The 15,334-nt window shown below is 41.9% G+C and overlaps 1 protein-coding gene across 1 annotated transcript in view; it reads left to right on the plus strand.

The window, feature by feature from the left end:
• Positions 1 to 14,898, plus strand: part of LOC123024465 (neuronal membrane glycoprotein M6-a) — a 37,106-nt gene extending 22,208 nt beyond the window's left edge. The window contains exons 3-6 of the mRNA XM_044432185.1: positions 4,075 to 4,228; positions 5,601 to 5,677; positions 6,970 to 7,035; positions 12,753 to 14,898. Coding sequence (XP_044288120.1) covers positions 4,075 to 4,228; positions 5,601 to 5,677; positions 6,970 to 7,035; positions 12,753 to 12,905 — 450 coding nt within the window. The 3' untranslated portion in view covers positions 12,906 to 14,898. The remainder of the gene's footprint in view (positions 1 to 4,074; positions 4,229 to 5,600; positions 5,678 to 6,969; positions 7,036 to 12,752) is intronic.
• The last annotated feature ends 436 nt before the right edge of the window (positions 14,899 to 15,334 follow it).

A 15,334-nucleotide genomic window follows, 5' to 3' on the forward strand; every position in this document is an offset into this window, starting at 1 on the left:
TTTCCTCATAACCCACCACAATCAAGCTGTGTTTACATCGAATGAAGCAAATTTAACCCTGGCGATTTCAACAGAAGAAATTGCTGTAATTCCACATATTTAATTATGAGTATGTTGTGCATGGAAATGCTAGATTGGAGTAGTTATAATAATAGTCATCATGTAGATGAAAGATTGTTCTTTGGTTCACACAATCATGAGGCTAAAATGAGAAATAAATTATTCTTGTGACTTACATGAAATTGTGAGGATTTCTTTCCTTATAATTGAAACAAAACTGATTCCTTAATGATGTAAGGAATCATTAGATAGAGAAAAAAGGCCTTTGGCTCCCACTATGCTGGCTGGGGCATACTGGGAGTTGTAAACCCTTTTTCTGTCCTAATTTGCATAAACTCACACCCTAGTCATCCTGTTTTAGTGTGCTGGATGAAAAAATAAATCAAATTCCCATTGTCTTCAGACTTAAGGCAACGAGGACACATCTGATCATTATGTTGAAAGTGCTCTTTATGTGAACAGTCATTTCTGTTATTGTCATAACAGTCTAATCAGAGAGCACCCAAGTACATCTAAACCTCTCCACTCTAAAATCTTGCAATATAATTCTATATTGCTTCTGGCAGGTGTAGAATTGTGTGAGTGCCTTGTGTACCAGTTAAGCATTCCTGAAAGCCATATAAGGACTTTGGTAATTCCTGTGCAGATTCTTGCTAATCTAAATCACAGTGACACTGGCAGGATAGTGCAAATGATGAGACCCCTGTTGCACAAACTTTCATGCAACCATGCCCCTCTTCCTCACGGTAGACCTTACTTCCCTCCTGCCTTAATAGTAAATGATGTAACCCCCATTTCAGAAAACTCAATCCCATGACTTTACTGCATTTCGGTCCTGCATGATAGCCAAAACTGTTTGGGTAGTTTGCCAAGATTATTTCTTTACAACACTAAAAAACCCCAGTTTATTCCTATGACAGGTTTCAAATGGTGTTGATACAAGCCCTTTTGTGTTGTGCGTAGTGAGGCAGCCCCTGATGATAAGGTGAAACTCAGCATTATACCTGTCTGCTTCCTGATGAAGTTACAAGCTCCAAATGACAACCCTTTAGCTGGCAAGCAAGCAGTGGCTTCCAGTCCTCAGAGCAGAGCCTTGGAAGACTACAGAATCCAAACCATAGGGATATTTTTAGTCCTTAGGATTTTGTGGAAGCAACAGAACTAACTATACACTTACACTCTTTTCATTATCAAATATCCAAGTGAGTGTAAAGGCTGCAAAACCAAAACTGTTTGTCTGAAAGTAATTGAAGGCCAACCTTTTAATCTACAATTTGAGATACTTAAATGACTCTTTGCTTCCAGCTAATTACTCCAGTGTGAGTAGCTGGAGTTGGCAGAGATGTCTCATCTACTTAAGTAATGCTGGTGGAGCATGAAGCTGTAAAACAAAAAGGAGAGGAAATAGCAGAGCATTACATTCAATAGAGTTTAAAAGCAGGGAGGGGAAGGGAATTGTTTTATTTTTGTTTTAAAAGATCCTTCCCAATGAGATGCTTAATCATTTGTTTAACCCAGATGCTTGTAACTTTGCATTGCAAGGCTTGCCGAATTGAAAAACACTGAGGAATTAACAGTCCTGTTAGGCGATTCTTATCTTCAGTTGAGGCCGTCTGAAGCCAAATCTTACAAAACTGGGGAGAGCACATCTGTACCACCACTTCCTAGCAACAGAGAAGGAACACATGGTACTGTTGAAGTCTTTATAGAACAGCATCCAGGATGGAGAAGAACCTGAAAAAGGCAGACACATGTGCTGGGTTGCCAGCTGATCACCCTGCCAAAGCCCTGTGAAATGTCACAGTGGTTCAGAGGCTAGCAGGGCAAAACTGCAGTGTCTCCTATGACACCATCTCCTGCTGCATAATTGGAGTTTGTGAGGGAGCAGAAGGGTGAGAGGTAAGAGATTTACAACTGAAGAACATCTGGGAATATACTGCTGGTCAGTACTGCTGGACAGGGGTGGAGTTTCTGCATGGTCAGCACATAACAGGGTGTGGGCTGGATCCTGTGATGTGCAAGAATGGCCTGTGGAATGCAATGGGTGACAGTCTGTAGCGTAAGCACCTTGTTCCTGGATCTGAATGCACAATTGGTGCTTGTGAGGAGATGAGACAGAAGAGTTAGTGGAGGTAATTACCTGGTACTTAGCCAGTAACCCATAGTAACTGAGTAAAGCTACCTTCTTGGAGGCCAGGGCTTTTTTGTCATAGAATGCACCGGAATGGCGTTCTGGCACCTTTTTCCCAATGGATTTTACGAAGTGATTTTGAACGGAGTAGCAGATCAGCAGCAAACATCATTAACATAGTGCCTGCAGGCTGCTTTTGTGTCTGCTAACTGATAGTGAGAGATAGCTGCTTGGGACGCTGCTCCGCTGCTCTGCTCGGCTTGGGATTGGTGTGTGTGCTTACTGCCGGCGGGGACGTGAGTCCCGGCACTTTTTTTTTTTTTTTTTAAAAAAAAAAGCGCTGTTGGAGGCTGTCGTGAAACACTGTCGGTGCAGTGATTGCCATTCTGCTTTACACATCCAGGCTGTGGTCCTGCAAGTCTGTTGTGATTTCATGTGCTTGGCCAGCTGTGACGGTCGTTGGATGGAGTGCCTGACTTTCAGCAACAGGGAACTTAGCTGCTTGTTGGGCTGGGGGCCCTGGCTGTGAGTGGAAGTACTGCACCACTGTTCAGGGAACGAGTGCTGGAGCAGTATTGTTGGGACGAGACACAGGATGAGACACAGGACACAGAGGAGGTGCAGTGGGGGAGATATGAGTGGCAGGTGTGCCTTACAGCGCATGCTCTCCCCCCCTTGCTTACCTGTGTTGGCCGTTCTTTTATGGAAGTCCCGGTTGGTGGAATTGACTGATACTGTGTGTTGCTGTTGGTGTCTGAAGTCCCAGCCAGTTGTACCTCTTGGGGTTCAAGGCAAGGGAGTATAAGCAGCACGCTCAAGTTCCCATGTGCCTTGTGAAGCGATGCTGTTTCCTGAAAAGTGCTTCTCTTCTGTACAAGTGCTCTTTCTTCTGCTTACTAGCATGACAGTTACTCCTTGTGAGCTCTTAGTGTGAAAAATGTAAAACTGGAAGATAGAAACCAATCATCTGAGTTGTACTCTTCCAGTGTGTGGGTCCATAGCCTGATCGTGCAATGTGGTGATTGGGTGCTGAGTTCTACCACATCATAAGCACTGTCCTGCTGATATGAATGGGGCTGCCACCAGTGTTTGGATGGGACATACACTTGCTTGAAATCAAGGGGATGTAAATCCTTTCCCTTTCAACTATTTCATGGTTGTGTCTTCAGTGTCAGGACAGCCCTGCCTGCAGCATGCAGTACCAGTGTGCATGGAAAGCCAGCAAAGAACATGAATAGAGGATTGTGCCCAAAGGACACCATTCTGCGACCACTAGCTGCTGTTTAGACATCCATAGGATGGTTCAGAGTCCCAGTTCTGTCCTTGGAGAAGTGCTCCAAATTAGCAGTGCCCCCTCCCCCAGTCCTTACCATCAGCTTGGTTCTGTCTGTGTTGGCTGTGGTTCCAGGGTTGCAAGAATGACCTCGGTGCTGGAAATCCTGGGGGCCTCTCCACCTCTTCTCATGGGCCAGTGAAACACTTAAATAGCCAGGGCAGTTCTGGCCTCCCTGCTCTTCCCACCCTCCTCTGGATACTGTAATCCTCAGGCGGTGAGTTCAGGCACTTCAAGGCAGCCACACTGAATGGAAGCCTAAGTTGTTTGAGCATCTCTTAGCTATATTTGGTTGCAAGGCTTGTGGTGTTTGCAGAAGGGTTGTTTTCTTGCGTCCATCTTGATCTCTTTATATGGAGGTGTTTGGGTGTTAGAAATGATTGTGAACCATAACAAGCTTTCTTAGTACTCTCAAGGAAATCAAGCACAGGGAGGTGTTCATTTACAAAAATGGATCGATTAGTGGAATTTTCTTGCTGGGGCAGGGTGGTGGTAGAAAAGTTTTGAAATCTCCGGGTCTTCTGTCTCACTTTTTTCATATTTATTACAGTTTATCATGCTGACTTATATCTTTATGCTGGCCTGGTTGGGGGTTACAGCTTTCACCTCTCTGCCTGTTTACATGTACTTCAACTTGTGGACTATTTGCAAAAACACCACCCTAGTCGAAGGGGCAAACTTCTGTTTGGATCTCCGTCAGTATGGTAAGTGAATTATTTGTTGGGGAATTCCATCCATTAAACAGCCAACAAAGTATTGCTTTTAATCCAGCAGAGCTTCAAATATCTAGTGCAAAAAAGATGCACTAGAGGCAAAGCCAGTGAATGTAAATGTTCATAGATTTCCATTTCAGTCAGTAAAAAGCTTCAGTTTGCTTGCAGGTGAAAAGAGTTCTGAAGAACGATATGAGTGTGGTGGCCTGTGAATTGGACACATCATCTTTTTCTAGCTTTAATGCTAAATTATAGTGCTTCCCTTTCCTTTTGATACTGCATGAGGAAGAAACTGGAAGTTTTGTTTCCAGTTTTGAACCCCACTTTCTTTTTGCATATGAAGAAAAGGAAACTCTAATTTAAACCACTGGTAGGTCACCTAGTACTCTCCAAATGTTCTGGACTACCATTTTGATAACTCCTAACTATTGGACATGCCAGCTATTGCTGGTGGAAGTTGTAGACCAAAACATCTGTGGAGTACAAGGTTGTCTGCTCCTGGTCCAAGCTATGTTTTTATCAGGCAAGCCAGGATCAAGCTGGATTCTATGATCTTCAGAGATCCTTCTACAAATGTCCCTCTGCGGAAGCAAAGAGAGAGGGCTTGTTTTGGGAGAAAGGGCTTTTTCATAGTGCACCCAGTTGTAGAGGGCTCTAAGTATATAAGAAGCACCATGCTGAAGCACCAAGGGTCCGTCTAGTTTCGCATTCTGTTCACAGAGCAGACCACCAGTTGCCCATGGGACTCCACAAGCAGTAGATGAATGCAATAGCACCCTCCCACCCTACTTCCTCAGCAACTGGTGTACATAGGCACACTGCCTCTGCAAGTGGAGGTAGCATACAGCCAACCGGACTAGTAGCATTGCTAGCCTGCTTCGCCATGAATTCCCCTTTGAAAGTCATCCAAGCTGGTTGTCATTGCTACATCTTCCTTGCTTCATGCTTTAGTTTCATTTCCACCATCTGCAACTTGTTTGTTTATTGCATTTATACTTTTTTCTTTTACTGCTTTTGATTCTTAAACTGCTCTCTTGTTTTGATCTGCTCTGAGAATTTTGTTTTGGAAAGCCTATAAATACTGTAAATAAAGGAATGACCTCACCGAGCCCACTTTGTGTCTGTTTAGCAAGAAAACATGCTTAGATTTTCCAGGACTGAGTGCACGCACTGGACTGAAAGACTAGCCCTCAGAATTGTCCTCATGTTACCAAGTAGCTGATTATTATTTCTTCAAGGAATATATCAGAGCCAATGTCTCATTATTTTATAAACATCTGTTAACATTTCCTAGATGTCTGACCTATTTAAATAAATGTGTTTCTATGTGTCAAAAGCTCACCAAGTATTTAATCTGTCCCAGGAATTGTAACAATTGGAGAAGAAAAAAAGATTTGCACAATGTCTGAAAATTTCTTCAGGATGTGTGAATCTACTGAGGTGAGTGAATTATGGCAAGTTTTGCTACTGTGGGAAGGAGGTGTTATCACAAACTTGCACACCTTTTGCACTTGAAGGGAACAGTGTCACTGATTAACCCTGGAAGTTCTCTTGCCATGAGTCCCACTGGATGCATAAGAATGCTGTTGAGCCGTTTTGTAAAGTATATGGATAGTTCTCAGTACCATCATTTCTTATTTGCCGCCATAGATGAACAGCTTTTCTTAATCCCAAAAGAGAGGCTTTTTTAAGAATAGTAGTAGGAAATATAGTCAAGGGAATGGTTCTTTTGGATTGGAATATGATGTGCAGAAAAGCTCACCAGTGCCACTTTTAAGCTGTCCGGTGGGACTGCACAGTGACAAATGCTGCCTGCCTTGCTCTCCTGCTGCTTTTCCTTTCTCTTTTCTCTTTCGAATATAGATACTTAATAATATTTATATTGTTTATTTCATTTCTATTCTGCACAGTAGGTGAAGTTCTGTGTATAGTATGTAACAGTTAGATATACAGGCATGAACTTCATCCTCCTCCTCCTCATATTGTATTACTGTATATCCCACCTTTTGTGAATAGCCCAAGGCAGAAAGACAGCTTTGTGAAGTGGGGGGGGGGGCACACTCCCAGGCCCCTAATCTAACAGTGTAACCACCACATCATGGAAAATCCTTGAATATTGAACCTTCACTGACATAGTTCCTGCCCTGAAGTATCCTAGCCATTGGGTCAGTTCCAACAAAAGTGTTCATATGTTCATAACAGTTCATACCATAAGTGTCCACGAGGGAATAAGTCTTGTACTGGTACACTCCACTTCTCTTTCTCCGCTTAGCTCATGTGCTCTCATTTCTCCTTTCTGAGTTAAGAGCAAATCATATTATGATTGTGGTTTGCACTTTTGGTTTGCAGCCAGTTTGTGGTGTGCGCATAGTTTGCCCAGGTCGGATCAATATTGTTTGCAATTGAACTGGAAATAAAAGAGAGAATTGTAGGGGTTTGTTTCCTGATTCTCAAAGCATGATTTGTCATGTCATTTGTAATGGTTTAGTCTCCAAAAATGCCTCAACCAAAATGATGAAAACAGAATTCCCTATTGCAACACAATTCTTACAAATCTTTAACTTCATTGCAAAGAAAATAGAAAATTCTCAGTCATACTGTTAGTGACTTCATGGAAATCAGTTCACTTCTTTAGAACAGAAATATCAAGTTGATTATCCTATGGAATAAGCAAAATGTGTATTTTATCAGTGTCTTCATTTTGCACATAGTGTCTTTTGCTCTTTTTCCAGCTGAACATGACATTCCATTTGTTTATTGTGGCACTTGCTGGAGCTGGAGCAGCAGTCATTGCAATGGTAAGATTTAGAATGTATTTAGAAATGCACATGATGCTATGCTTCAAGGATTATGGATGAAGAGGTTTTTTTGGCTAGAAATGGCATGTATGTTCTGTTGCATGCATTCAGTAAGTTTGTGGCTGAAAGGGGTGTTTCCCTACCATCCTAGTCCCTTACTTTAACTTGCTCCCCAAATTTGTACCCTCCAAATATATTGGACTAGAACTCCCATAATTCTCAGTCAGCATTGACCAGTGTAGTTCAGTGCATCTGGTAATCACCAAGTTGAGAAAATTGCTTTACCCGCTAACCACTATACCACTCATGTGTGGCATATAACATAATAATACCTGGATTGTGAGTGCAGATGGATAAATAATAGATAGAAAATGGATTTAACTACATCTAATAGTGTCTCCCAACTCCAGATGGATGCTACCAGTTAGCCACCAAGGGCATTCATTACAGGTCCTACAGGCCTGAAAGCAGGTCTTGGGAGTAATGGCCACTCACTATAAAGGTATCTCAAGGTACTCACCTAAAGGTGACCTTTCCTGATCCAACCTGCACTGATCATTAAATGTGGTTGGATTAATCTAGCAAAGTTGACCATCTAACCCTTCTAAGAGTGTAACATGAAGTGGAGTATGCAAAGCCACCCCAGCCAAGCCAGTTTGTTGATTCCTATTCAGCCTCCCCACAAGAAGAAAATCAGCTCATGCTACACAGCATACAGAGGTGGCTCTCTCCAGTGAGGATGTTGAAGTGCGCAGAGACACTTTAAATATGATGTGACTCTGCCAATGACATGTGAGGAAGAGTTGGGGTGGGAATCCCCTTGTACCTCACAGTTGCTTGGGCATCCAGCAGGAAGCAAGTCCAGGTAAGCCCATGAGGCTGGCTTATACACTTGTCACCTGTGTGCTGCTGTGTAAGCAGCAGGTTTTGCATACTGTGTGCATTGTGTGTCCTTTGCACTTGATCTTGGCTTGGATTTCTCCCTGGCCAGGAACAAGCCTGGGAAGGAAGTTCCAAGCGTGCGAGAGGGCCAGATTCTGTCTAGATTTTGCATCCCTAGGCTCTGTTCCCTTTCAGAATGCTGCCATGGTGAATGTCTGCATGATGTGTCACCTTACCAATAGGGTCGAGATGGACCCTTTCAGAATCCATCCCTCTAGCACCCGCAGACTTCTTTTCATGCTTGGCCTGACCATGCAAAGCAAGCCAAACTAAGAGCAAGTCTGTGAACTCTCGAGGACCCCAGTTGCACAGCCAGCCACCTTCCCTGTCAGTTCATTCACCCAAAGAGTAGAAACAGGACCTGGAAGAGGCTCACTGTGAGTGGTCACGCCAGGCACCACTCCCAGTGTCCAACCTTCATTCCCGCCTGGTCAGCCGACAATGGCAGCACTGGGCATGGAAGGGGGTGCTGCTTTATGCAGTGTGTGGGGCTCAATTCCTGGTGATTGCCCCACACGCACTGGGACTGCTGTCCAGGAATTCACACTCAGGGCTGCTGCAAGGTGGGCCAGACTCCCAGGAGATCCAAGGGATTCCCACCTCCACATGGATTCCTCACATATCCCTTCTGGCCTCCAGCTAGATCTTTCAGATGGGTGCAGAGAACAGGTCCCTCTGAAGCACTCTCTTCTAAATGCAAGACCCTCCTGCATCTGAGAAGTTACTCTGAAGAAAGAGGAGGTGCTGCACTGAACCTTTGTAACAAATATTCCAGCACCACCTTTCACTCTTGCATGTTCCTTTCAAACCTGAACTTGCTCTGTTTTAGTTTCCATGGTAATAGGATTGGCTCTAAAATCTTATGTCAGAAGTAGTTCTTTTCCTGTTCTGTATTTATTGAATGTGCCTGAGGCATTGTTTAGATGGCAAATAGATGATGACATGGATGGTTGGACTGCACTTGCAGCTTTGAAACTCACATATTAATCTTACTTGTTCAGTCTCTGCACTTAGTTTGGCCTCTTTTGCAGAACACAGTAAAGATTAATTAATGCTTGAAAGTGTCTCAAGCTTTGAAAGTGTTGTGTTAATGTTGCTGCTCATTACATTAAGCATTGGTTCATCTGCTCTCCCAGAATCAAGTCTGGTCAAAATGCCTCTACGGCCAGGAAGTCCATAGCCATAAAACTTGAAATATAAGAGATTAGGGTATATTCTCCCTCATTAAGTCATAGAAGGTAGTTTGGCACAGAGACATATGCAAAATGTTCAGCCAACTATGAGCGTGCAGATTTGCCAATTTGGAATATCTTCCAAAGATTGCATTAAAAATAATTACTTTGTTTTATAGCATTCAAATGAGGCTAGTTGCACCTCAGAGTCCTGTGCAGTAAGGCAGTGCTTAGCAGAGGGAGAAGAGACTCCACTCAGGCAGATCCTTGAGAATCCATGACAAAGAGCTCCACAGTATCGAGGGCTGCCTATGCTTTTGTTATTGCTGAGCCAGAATAGCACTGGTCATTTTGCTTCAACTTTCATTATTTTAAAAAAGCAACCTGCTTTGCTTAATTTTTATTTTTTTTCCATAAACCACCCCACCTCCGCTTTTGAGGGGCACTCAGCATTTGTACTCACTGGAGCATTTCTTGGATCCAGCCTTGGGACTCTAGAAACAGCTCTGCAGAAGCCCCAAAAGGCTAACATTGATGGCTCCAAGGGGACGTACAGTCTCAAAGCTAGCCCACAGGCTGCAGCTCCAGAGGGACACTCCAAAGCCTTTGGAGCAAGGCAGGAATGCAATTCCTGAGCTCATCTGACCAAATTTAGGGAATTTTTTTCATCCACCCCAGATAATCAGCAGGGTTCTTTTAGAGACCCTCTTGAAGGCTTCTATCCATTCCATAAGACTGGAGGTAGAGTTAAGACCAGGACTACTATGACTCACATAAATTGAGGAGACTTGTATTTATAAAGACACCCTGCCTAAGTGGGTCAGTAAAGTAAGGCAGCTTCCCCAAATTTAGTCTGATAGTGCCAGGGATTGCATAGCTTTCTTGCTCTCGAAATTTGTTTATTCTACTCTGAGTGGCAGCTAGTGCTCAAGACTTGAATAACAAGCACATGAACACAATTTCTTTAGTTGTCTGATGAAAGGTTGTCCTCATTAAGCATGGACATTCCAACATGAAAATCAACGCCAAAGAGAATTATTTTTTGTTCTAGTTACCCACACATATGAGGATTTTATGCATAGATATCATGTCCACATTTTACACACAAGTGTTTTTACCTCGAATATATGTCTTGACTCAGAACTTGTCTTCAGCGCATGGCAGGTTGCAGAAGCTGGCCCTCTTGCACTCAACAGAGCCAGGCATGATACACCAAACTTCATGATAACATTGTTAACATGTATGCATTGTTCATAAATGCATAAAATTCGATTGCAGATGAGTCCTCTAGTGAGGGTGTTGTCTAGGGATGGAATAGAACCTGTTGGAATCCATCCTTCCAATCATTCATGGGCTTCCTCTTATGCTCAGTCCAGTCTTCCAAAGGGAGCTGAGCTGAGAGGAAGCCTGTGAATGCTCACAGAGCCCCGGATGCACAATGGACAACCTTCTCCCACATCATCATCATCATCAGACCAAAAGACAGCTGTAGCTGGCATGGAAGGGAGACTCTGCTTGGTCATGGAGACTTCTTTCCTGTTGGGCATTCTGAGACTGTGTGCTCTGCCACCAGCCTTCTTCAGTACAGGCAGGTCCACCATTTGAGTGGTTGCTCTGGTGTGTGAGAAGGCATTGCTCTGCACCACATGGAAGTCAATTCTGAGCAAGCACCCCACAAATGCTGGGTGCACTTGCCAGGAACTTGGACTCTGACCCTCTACAAAGTAGACTGGAGTCTTGGAAGCGAAACTCATGGAATGCAACAGATTCACAACCCTGGGTGTCTTCCTTGCACATCCCTAGTGTTGTTGAATGAATTGATAACAAATGAAATAGAGAAAGAGATGGAGAACCTCAAACACTCCCTGGTAATTAAAGGGAATAAACCTTCTGCAGAAGAGGCTCCCATAATCTGTATAAATTCTCCACCATTTTAGTAAAGATCAGATCCAATTAGAATTAGGAGCATGATTTTGCATGGTAAGGGCAGGTGTATTGCCATACATCAGGCTTGTATTGTTCTACCTCGCTTCATAAAATTAGGTGTGCACTGAAACAGTGTACTTTAGCACACAAGCATGTAATTTTAAATGTCTACGTCCTGCTTTGGTTGTTCTGCAGCAGTAGAAAGAAAGAAGGCAGATTTGCAGACGGTAGGAAAGAGAAGGAATGTGAAGTCTTGCGAATCAAAAAGGCTACAACTGCTACTGGATATACTATTCTCTCATTTCAGTCTTTACGAATATCCCCAGAATTTATCTTCCCAAATTTTCATCTTGTTTCACTACTATCAAGATTAGTTTGTGTCTTTTGGCTGCCATTTCCCTTCGTCTTCTCTGTCCATGTAGTTTTTGACCTTATTTGCCCCAGTTGCCTATAGTGACCCATTTGATCTTGTTTAAGAGAATCTGCAGCCTTCCTTGGTTTACTGTAGTAAGGTTGAAGAAATCCAGACAATATGACTTTTTTTAACGTAACAAACCTGTATATGATTAAGTGTAACAATTAATGGTTTAGAGCAGGGGTTCTCCAACTATGGCCTGTGGGCCAGATCCGGCCCGCCATGCCCATTTATCCAGCCCACCTCAGAGGTTTTGGACTTGCCGTGCCTGCATTTACCTGGTGACGCAGTGGCTTGCTTGCACGGAGATTGTTTTGGACTCATTCGGAGAAAACAATCTCTGCGTGAGCAAACTGCTGCCTCACTGCATGCCCCCACCCCCTGCCCTCGCTGGGACCACCTTACTGGCCCATGCCCCCCGCCGGTGCCTTTCAACTGGCCCCTGAAAAAGTTTGAGGACCCCTGGTTTAGATGGTCTCCCTGTGCGTTTACTCACTGCTTGGAATCTCGAGATGCAGTGAAAAATGCAGAAAAAGAGAAAGTTAAGGTGATGATGGAGAGGACACATTACACAGGCAAGGGAGGATCCAGTTTGTGTAGAAAATAAGAGCCAAATGCAAACATTATCTCTTCTCCTAACTGGTGTGACTGATCTCTTAGAGGTTTTTTGCTGCAAGTCAGAAGGAAATGGCTCCAAATATAAGGGAAGCATATAAAGGGGTATATAATTACAGTACGTTATGAATTAGCATGACAAATTTAGTGAACATATACAGATGGGCAGCTCATGGCTACACAAATGGAGTGGGATCTGACATGAAAACTGCAAAGCTCAGATACATCTGGGAAACAGTCATATCCTGTCTGCTGTGCCATCATATCTTCAGCCAAAAAATGAGTCTGAACAGGAAATGTGGGCAAATGAGGTGAGCAGAGTAGAAGCAAGGAGAGAGGAGAAAAATGGTGCAGAGATGAACATCATGGAAACAGCATGAATGCATTTGCAAGGGATTTAAAAATAACAGATAACAGGCACTGGTAAAAGGAAGCACAAAACAAGGTAAGAGGTTCCAGCTCTTGTGTTTTGAGCTGCCTAAGAAGCACTTCATTCTAGCCAATTCCTGTCTCTTTGCGAGAGGGCTTGGACATGTCACATTTAAATTCCAAGAGAATCTGGGTATGTGTGATAAAATATGATGCAATAAATGGGATTAAACTTCACAACATCTTTCTTTCTCCCTCTTTCCCTTTCTTTCTCTCAGGTTCACTATCTCATGGTTCTGTCTGCCAACTGGGCTTATGTGAAAGATGCTTGCAGAATGCAGAAGTATGAGGATATTAAGTCAAAGGAAGAACAGGAGCTTCATGACATTCATTCTACCCGCTCTAAAGAGCGACTCAATGCATACACATAAGAAAAACCTTGTCTCACTTTTTACCATTGAATGCTTTGTTGTTTAACTAAAGGCCATCCATCTCTCCATTTAAAATCAAAATCAAAAGTGCTTCTCACAAAAGATAGTTAGGGTGACTTCTCAATCACCTCTCTACAATTCTTGGTTGTCCAGCACTTGGTTTCCTAATTAGTTTATAGCTTGTGTGACCAGTCTCTACTACAAAGCTCCTGAAACAGCCTTTCCCGAATCCGAAAGTGATTTATTTTCTGTTAGGTCAACAATACTAACTATTGTCAAATACGGAGATGTGTTTGATTTTTTTTAAAAGATCACTTTGTATGTGTTACGCATAACACCTTTTTGCATTGTTTCTTATGTTTTTCAAAAGAAAAAAAATAGCTTTTTATACTTTTTAGTTTGGATTTTGGTAAGTACTTTAACTACAGGTATACTTCAAAGGGACCGTGTACAATTTGAGGAAGCACACTGCTGACATTCCTTCAGATTTGGAAATCTTGCCAAGTGGACCAGTGCGCATCTTGATGGAGGGTCCTGAGAACATTTTAAACAATCAAGGGTGCAATTTCTAAATTTGTAAGAGTAGGTAAAAAAACAAAAAAAGAAGTGCTTCTTATCTTTGTTAACATTGTATGATTCTTGATGTACTTAGCAAAGTATTCTCCAAGTTTCATTGATGGCTATTCCTGTTTATATTGTGAGCATGCTGGCCGTGTTGCTTGTTAATGCATGGCCATTTGTCTTTTGCAAGCGTACGATGCCATGATCACCTCTCAAGAGTTGCCGTGTATAGACAAAGGTTGCACAGAACTATGCGTAGGTTTCTGCGGAAGGATCTCTGCAACTCCACAATGGTTATGTTGCATTGAAGCTATTCATGTGCTGATGTGAGCAATTGCTGCTTAACTGCATTTATGAAGGCGATATTTCTATAATCCAGCAATCTTTAAGAGTCAGAAGTATTTTTACCTGCTTTAAAAATTTAAGTGGATTGCACCTGTATGAACTATACATGTACTGTATGTGATATATTAAAGGAGGCTTCCATAAATGTAATAGCTTGGCTTGTAGCTTTCCCACACACATACTGGTTTTACCTGTACTATGTTAAAGTGAGGTTAATGGCTGCTACTGGAGCTATTGTTTGGAAGTGTTAGTAATATATTTGAACCTTTATTTTGAGTAAGAAAATATTAAGAGAAAAGTCAGTCATGTTAATCTGAAAGAAGTACCTGTATTAAAAAACAAAACAAAAAATACAAAAAAGAAAAAAATAAGTATTATTGGACCAAAATTGGTGTTTTTTTAACTTTTATTTTTGCCTATTTCTAATGCTACAAGAATGCTGTAAAGTGTCTTTTAAAGTGATGTATCCTGACAAGACATTTTTGTCAGTGTTAAAGCAAAATTCTAGCTAGTTTTGTGCACTTATTGGACCATTGTGAATTCTCTCAGTGTAAGTGCATTTCTAATCAAAGTTATTGAGTAAAACTCTTCTTTGTACTATTACTAGTCATGCATCATCAGTAATTTTTACCAATTCTTGTAGTAAGTAGAGGGTAATACTATAGTTACTTGTGGCATGTTTATGCATCAAGTAGTATTAGTTTATTTAGGGATTTTTTTGTTTTCATTATTTTTTTAACTTTATTTTTTACACATTACTGTCTTACGGGGTCAAAATTTTCTGAGATGTGCAGTACAAGTATTTACAGTTCTGCAAAACATATTATGAACCTCTTTCAATTCTATATTGTAGTGTTTCAGTTTTGTGTCTTAAAGCAGTTTGTGATGATTTTTAAAACTGTGTCTTTTAAACTCATGTAATGATGTTGATGCTATTGGCTTTTCTCTGGTATTAGAGTTTGTATTTTCACAAAGAATGCTTTGTAGCAGGCATTACAATTAATCTGTTTTGTACATAAATGTGCCAACAGCTTGATGGTGGCGTTTTTGAAATGTAGAACCAAGTGCTTGCAAAAATGTAATAAATACACTTGTGTACTTTGTGTACTTATTGGTTGTCCATGCTTCATTTTTCCCCTCTTATATAAGGACTTATTTATTGAAAATAGCAAAGGGATGTTTTTTACTTGGAATTTGGCTTGTTAACAAAAGTTATTGTTTATCATTCTTGATGCTCTAAGTTTTTTATTAAATCTTTCAGCTTTATTTTAAACCTGCAGTAGGGCCATAGTAGACACGCACTGCTTCCTGTATCAGCCAAGGCCAACTCTGCAAGCACATTCCCAGGGGCTTGCTCAGAACTTTGGAGAAGACTGCCTGGCATTACAATTAAGGGGACTGCTTCTGAGATGGGAATGTGTTGGCCCTGCATTTCCTGCTTCTCTCATAGTGTGAGTTCTGGAACTTTGCCCTTGATAGGGAACTGTATAGAATTTCTTATGAAGGATTCCTACTTTGCTTTG

Source organism: Varanus komodoensis, unplaced genomic scaffold (genome assembly GCF_004798865.1).
Source record: "Varanus komodoensis strain SLA01 unplaced genomic scaffold, ASM479886v1 scaffold237, whole genome shotgun sequence".
NCBI lineage: Eukaryota > Metazoa > Chordata > Lepidosauria > Squamata > Varanidae > Varanus > Varanus komodoensis.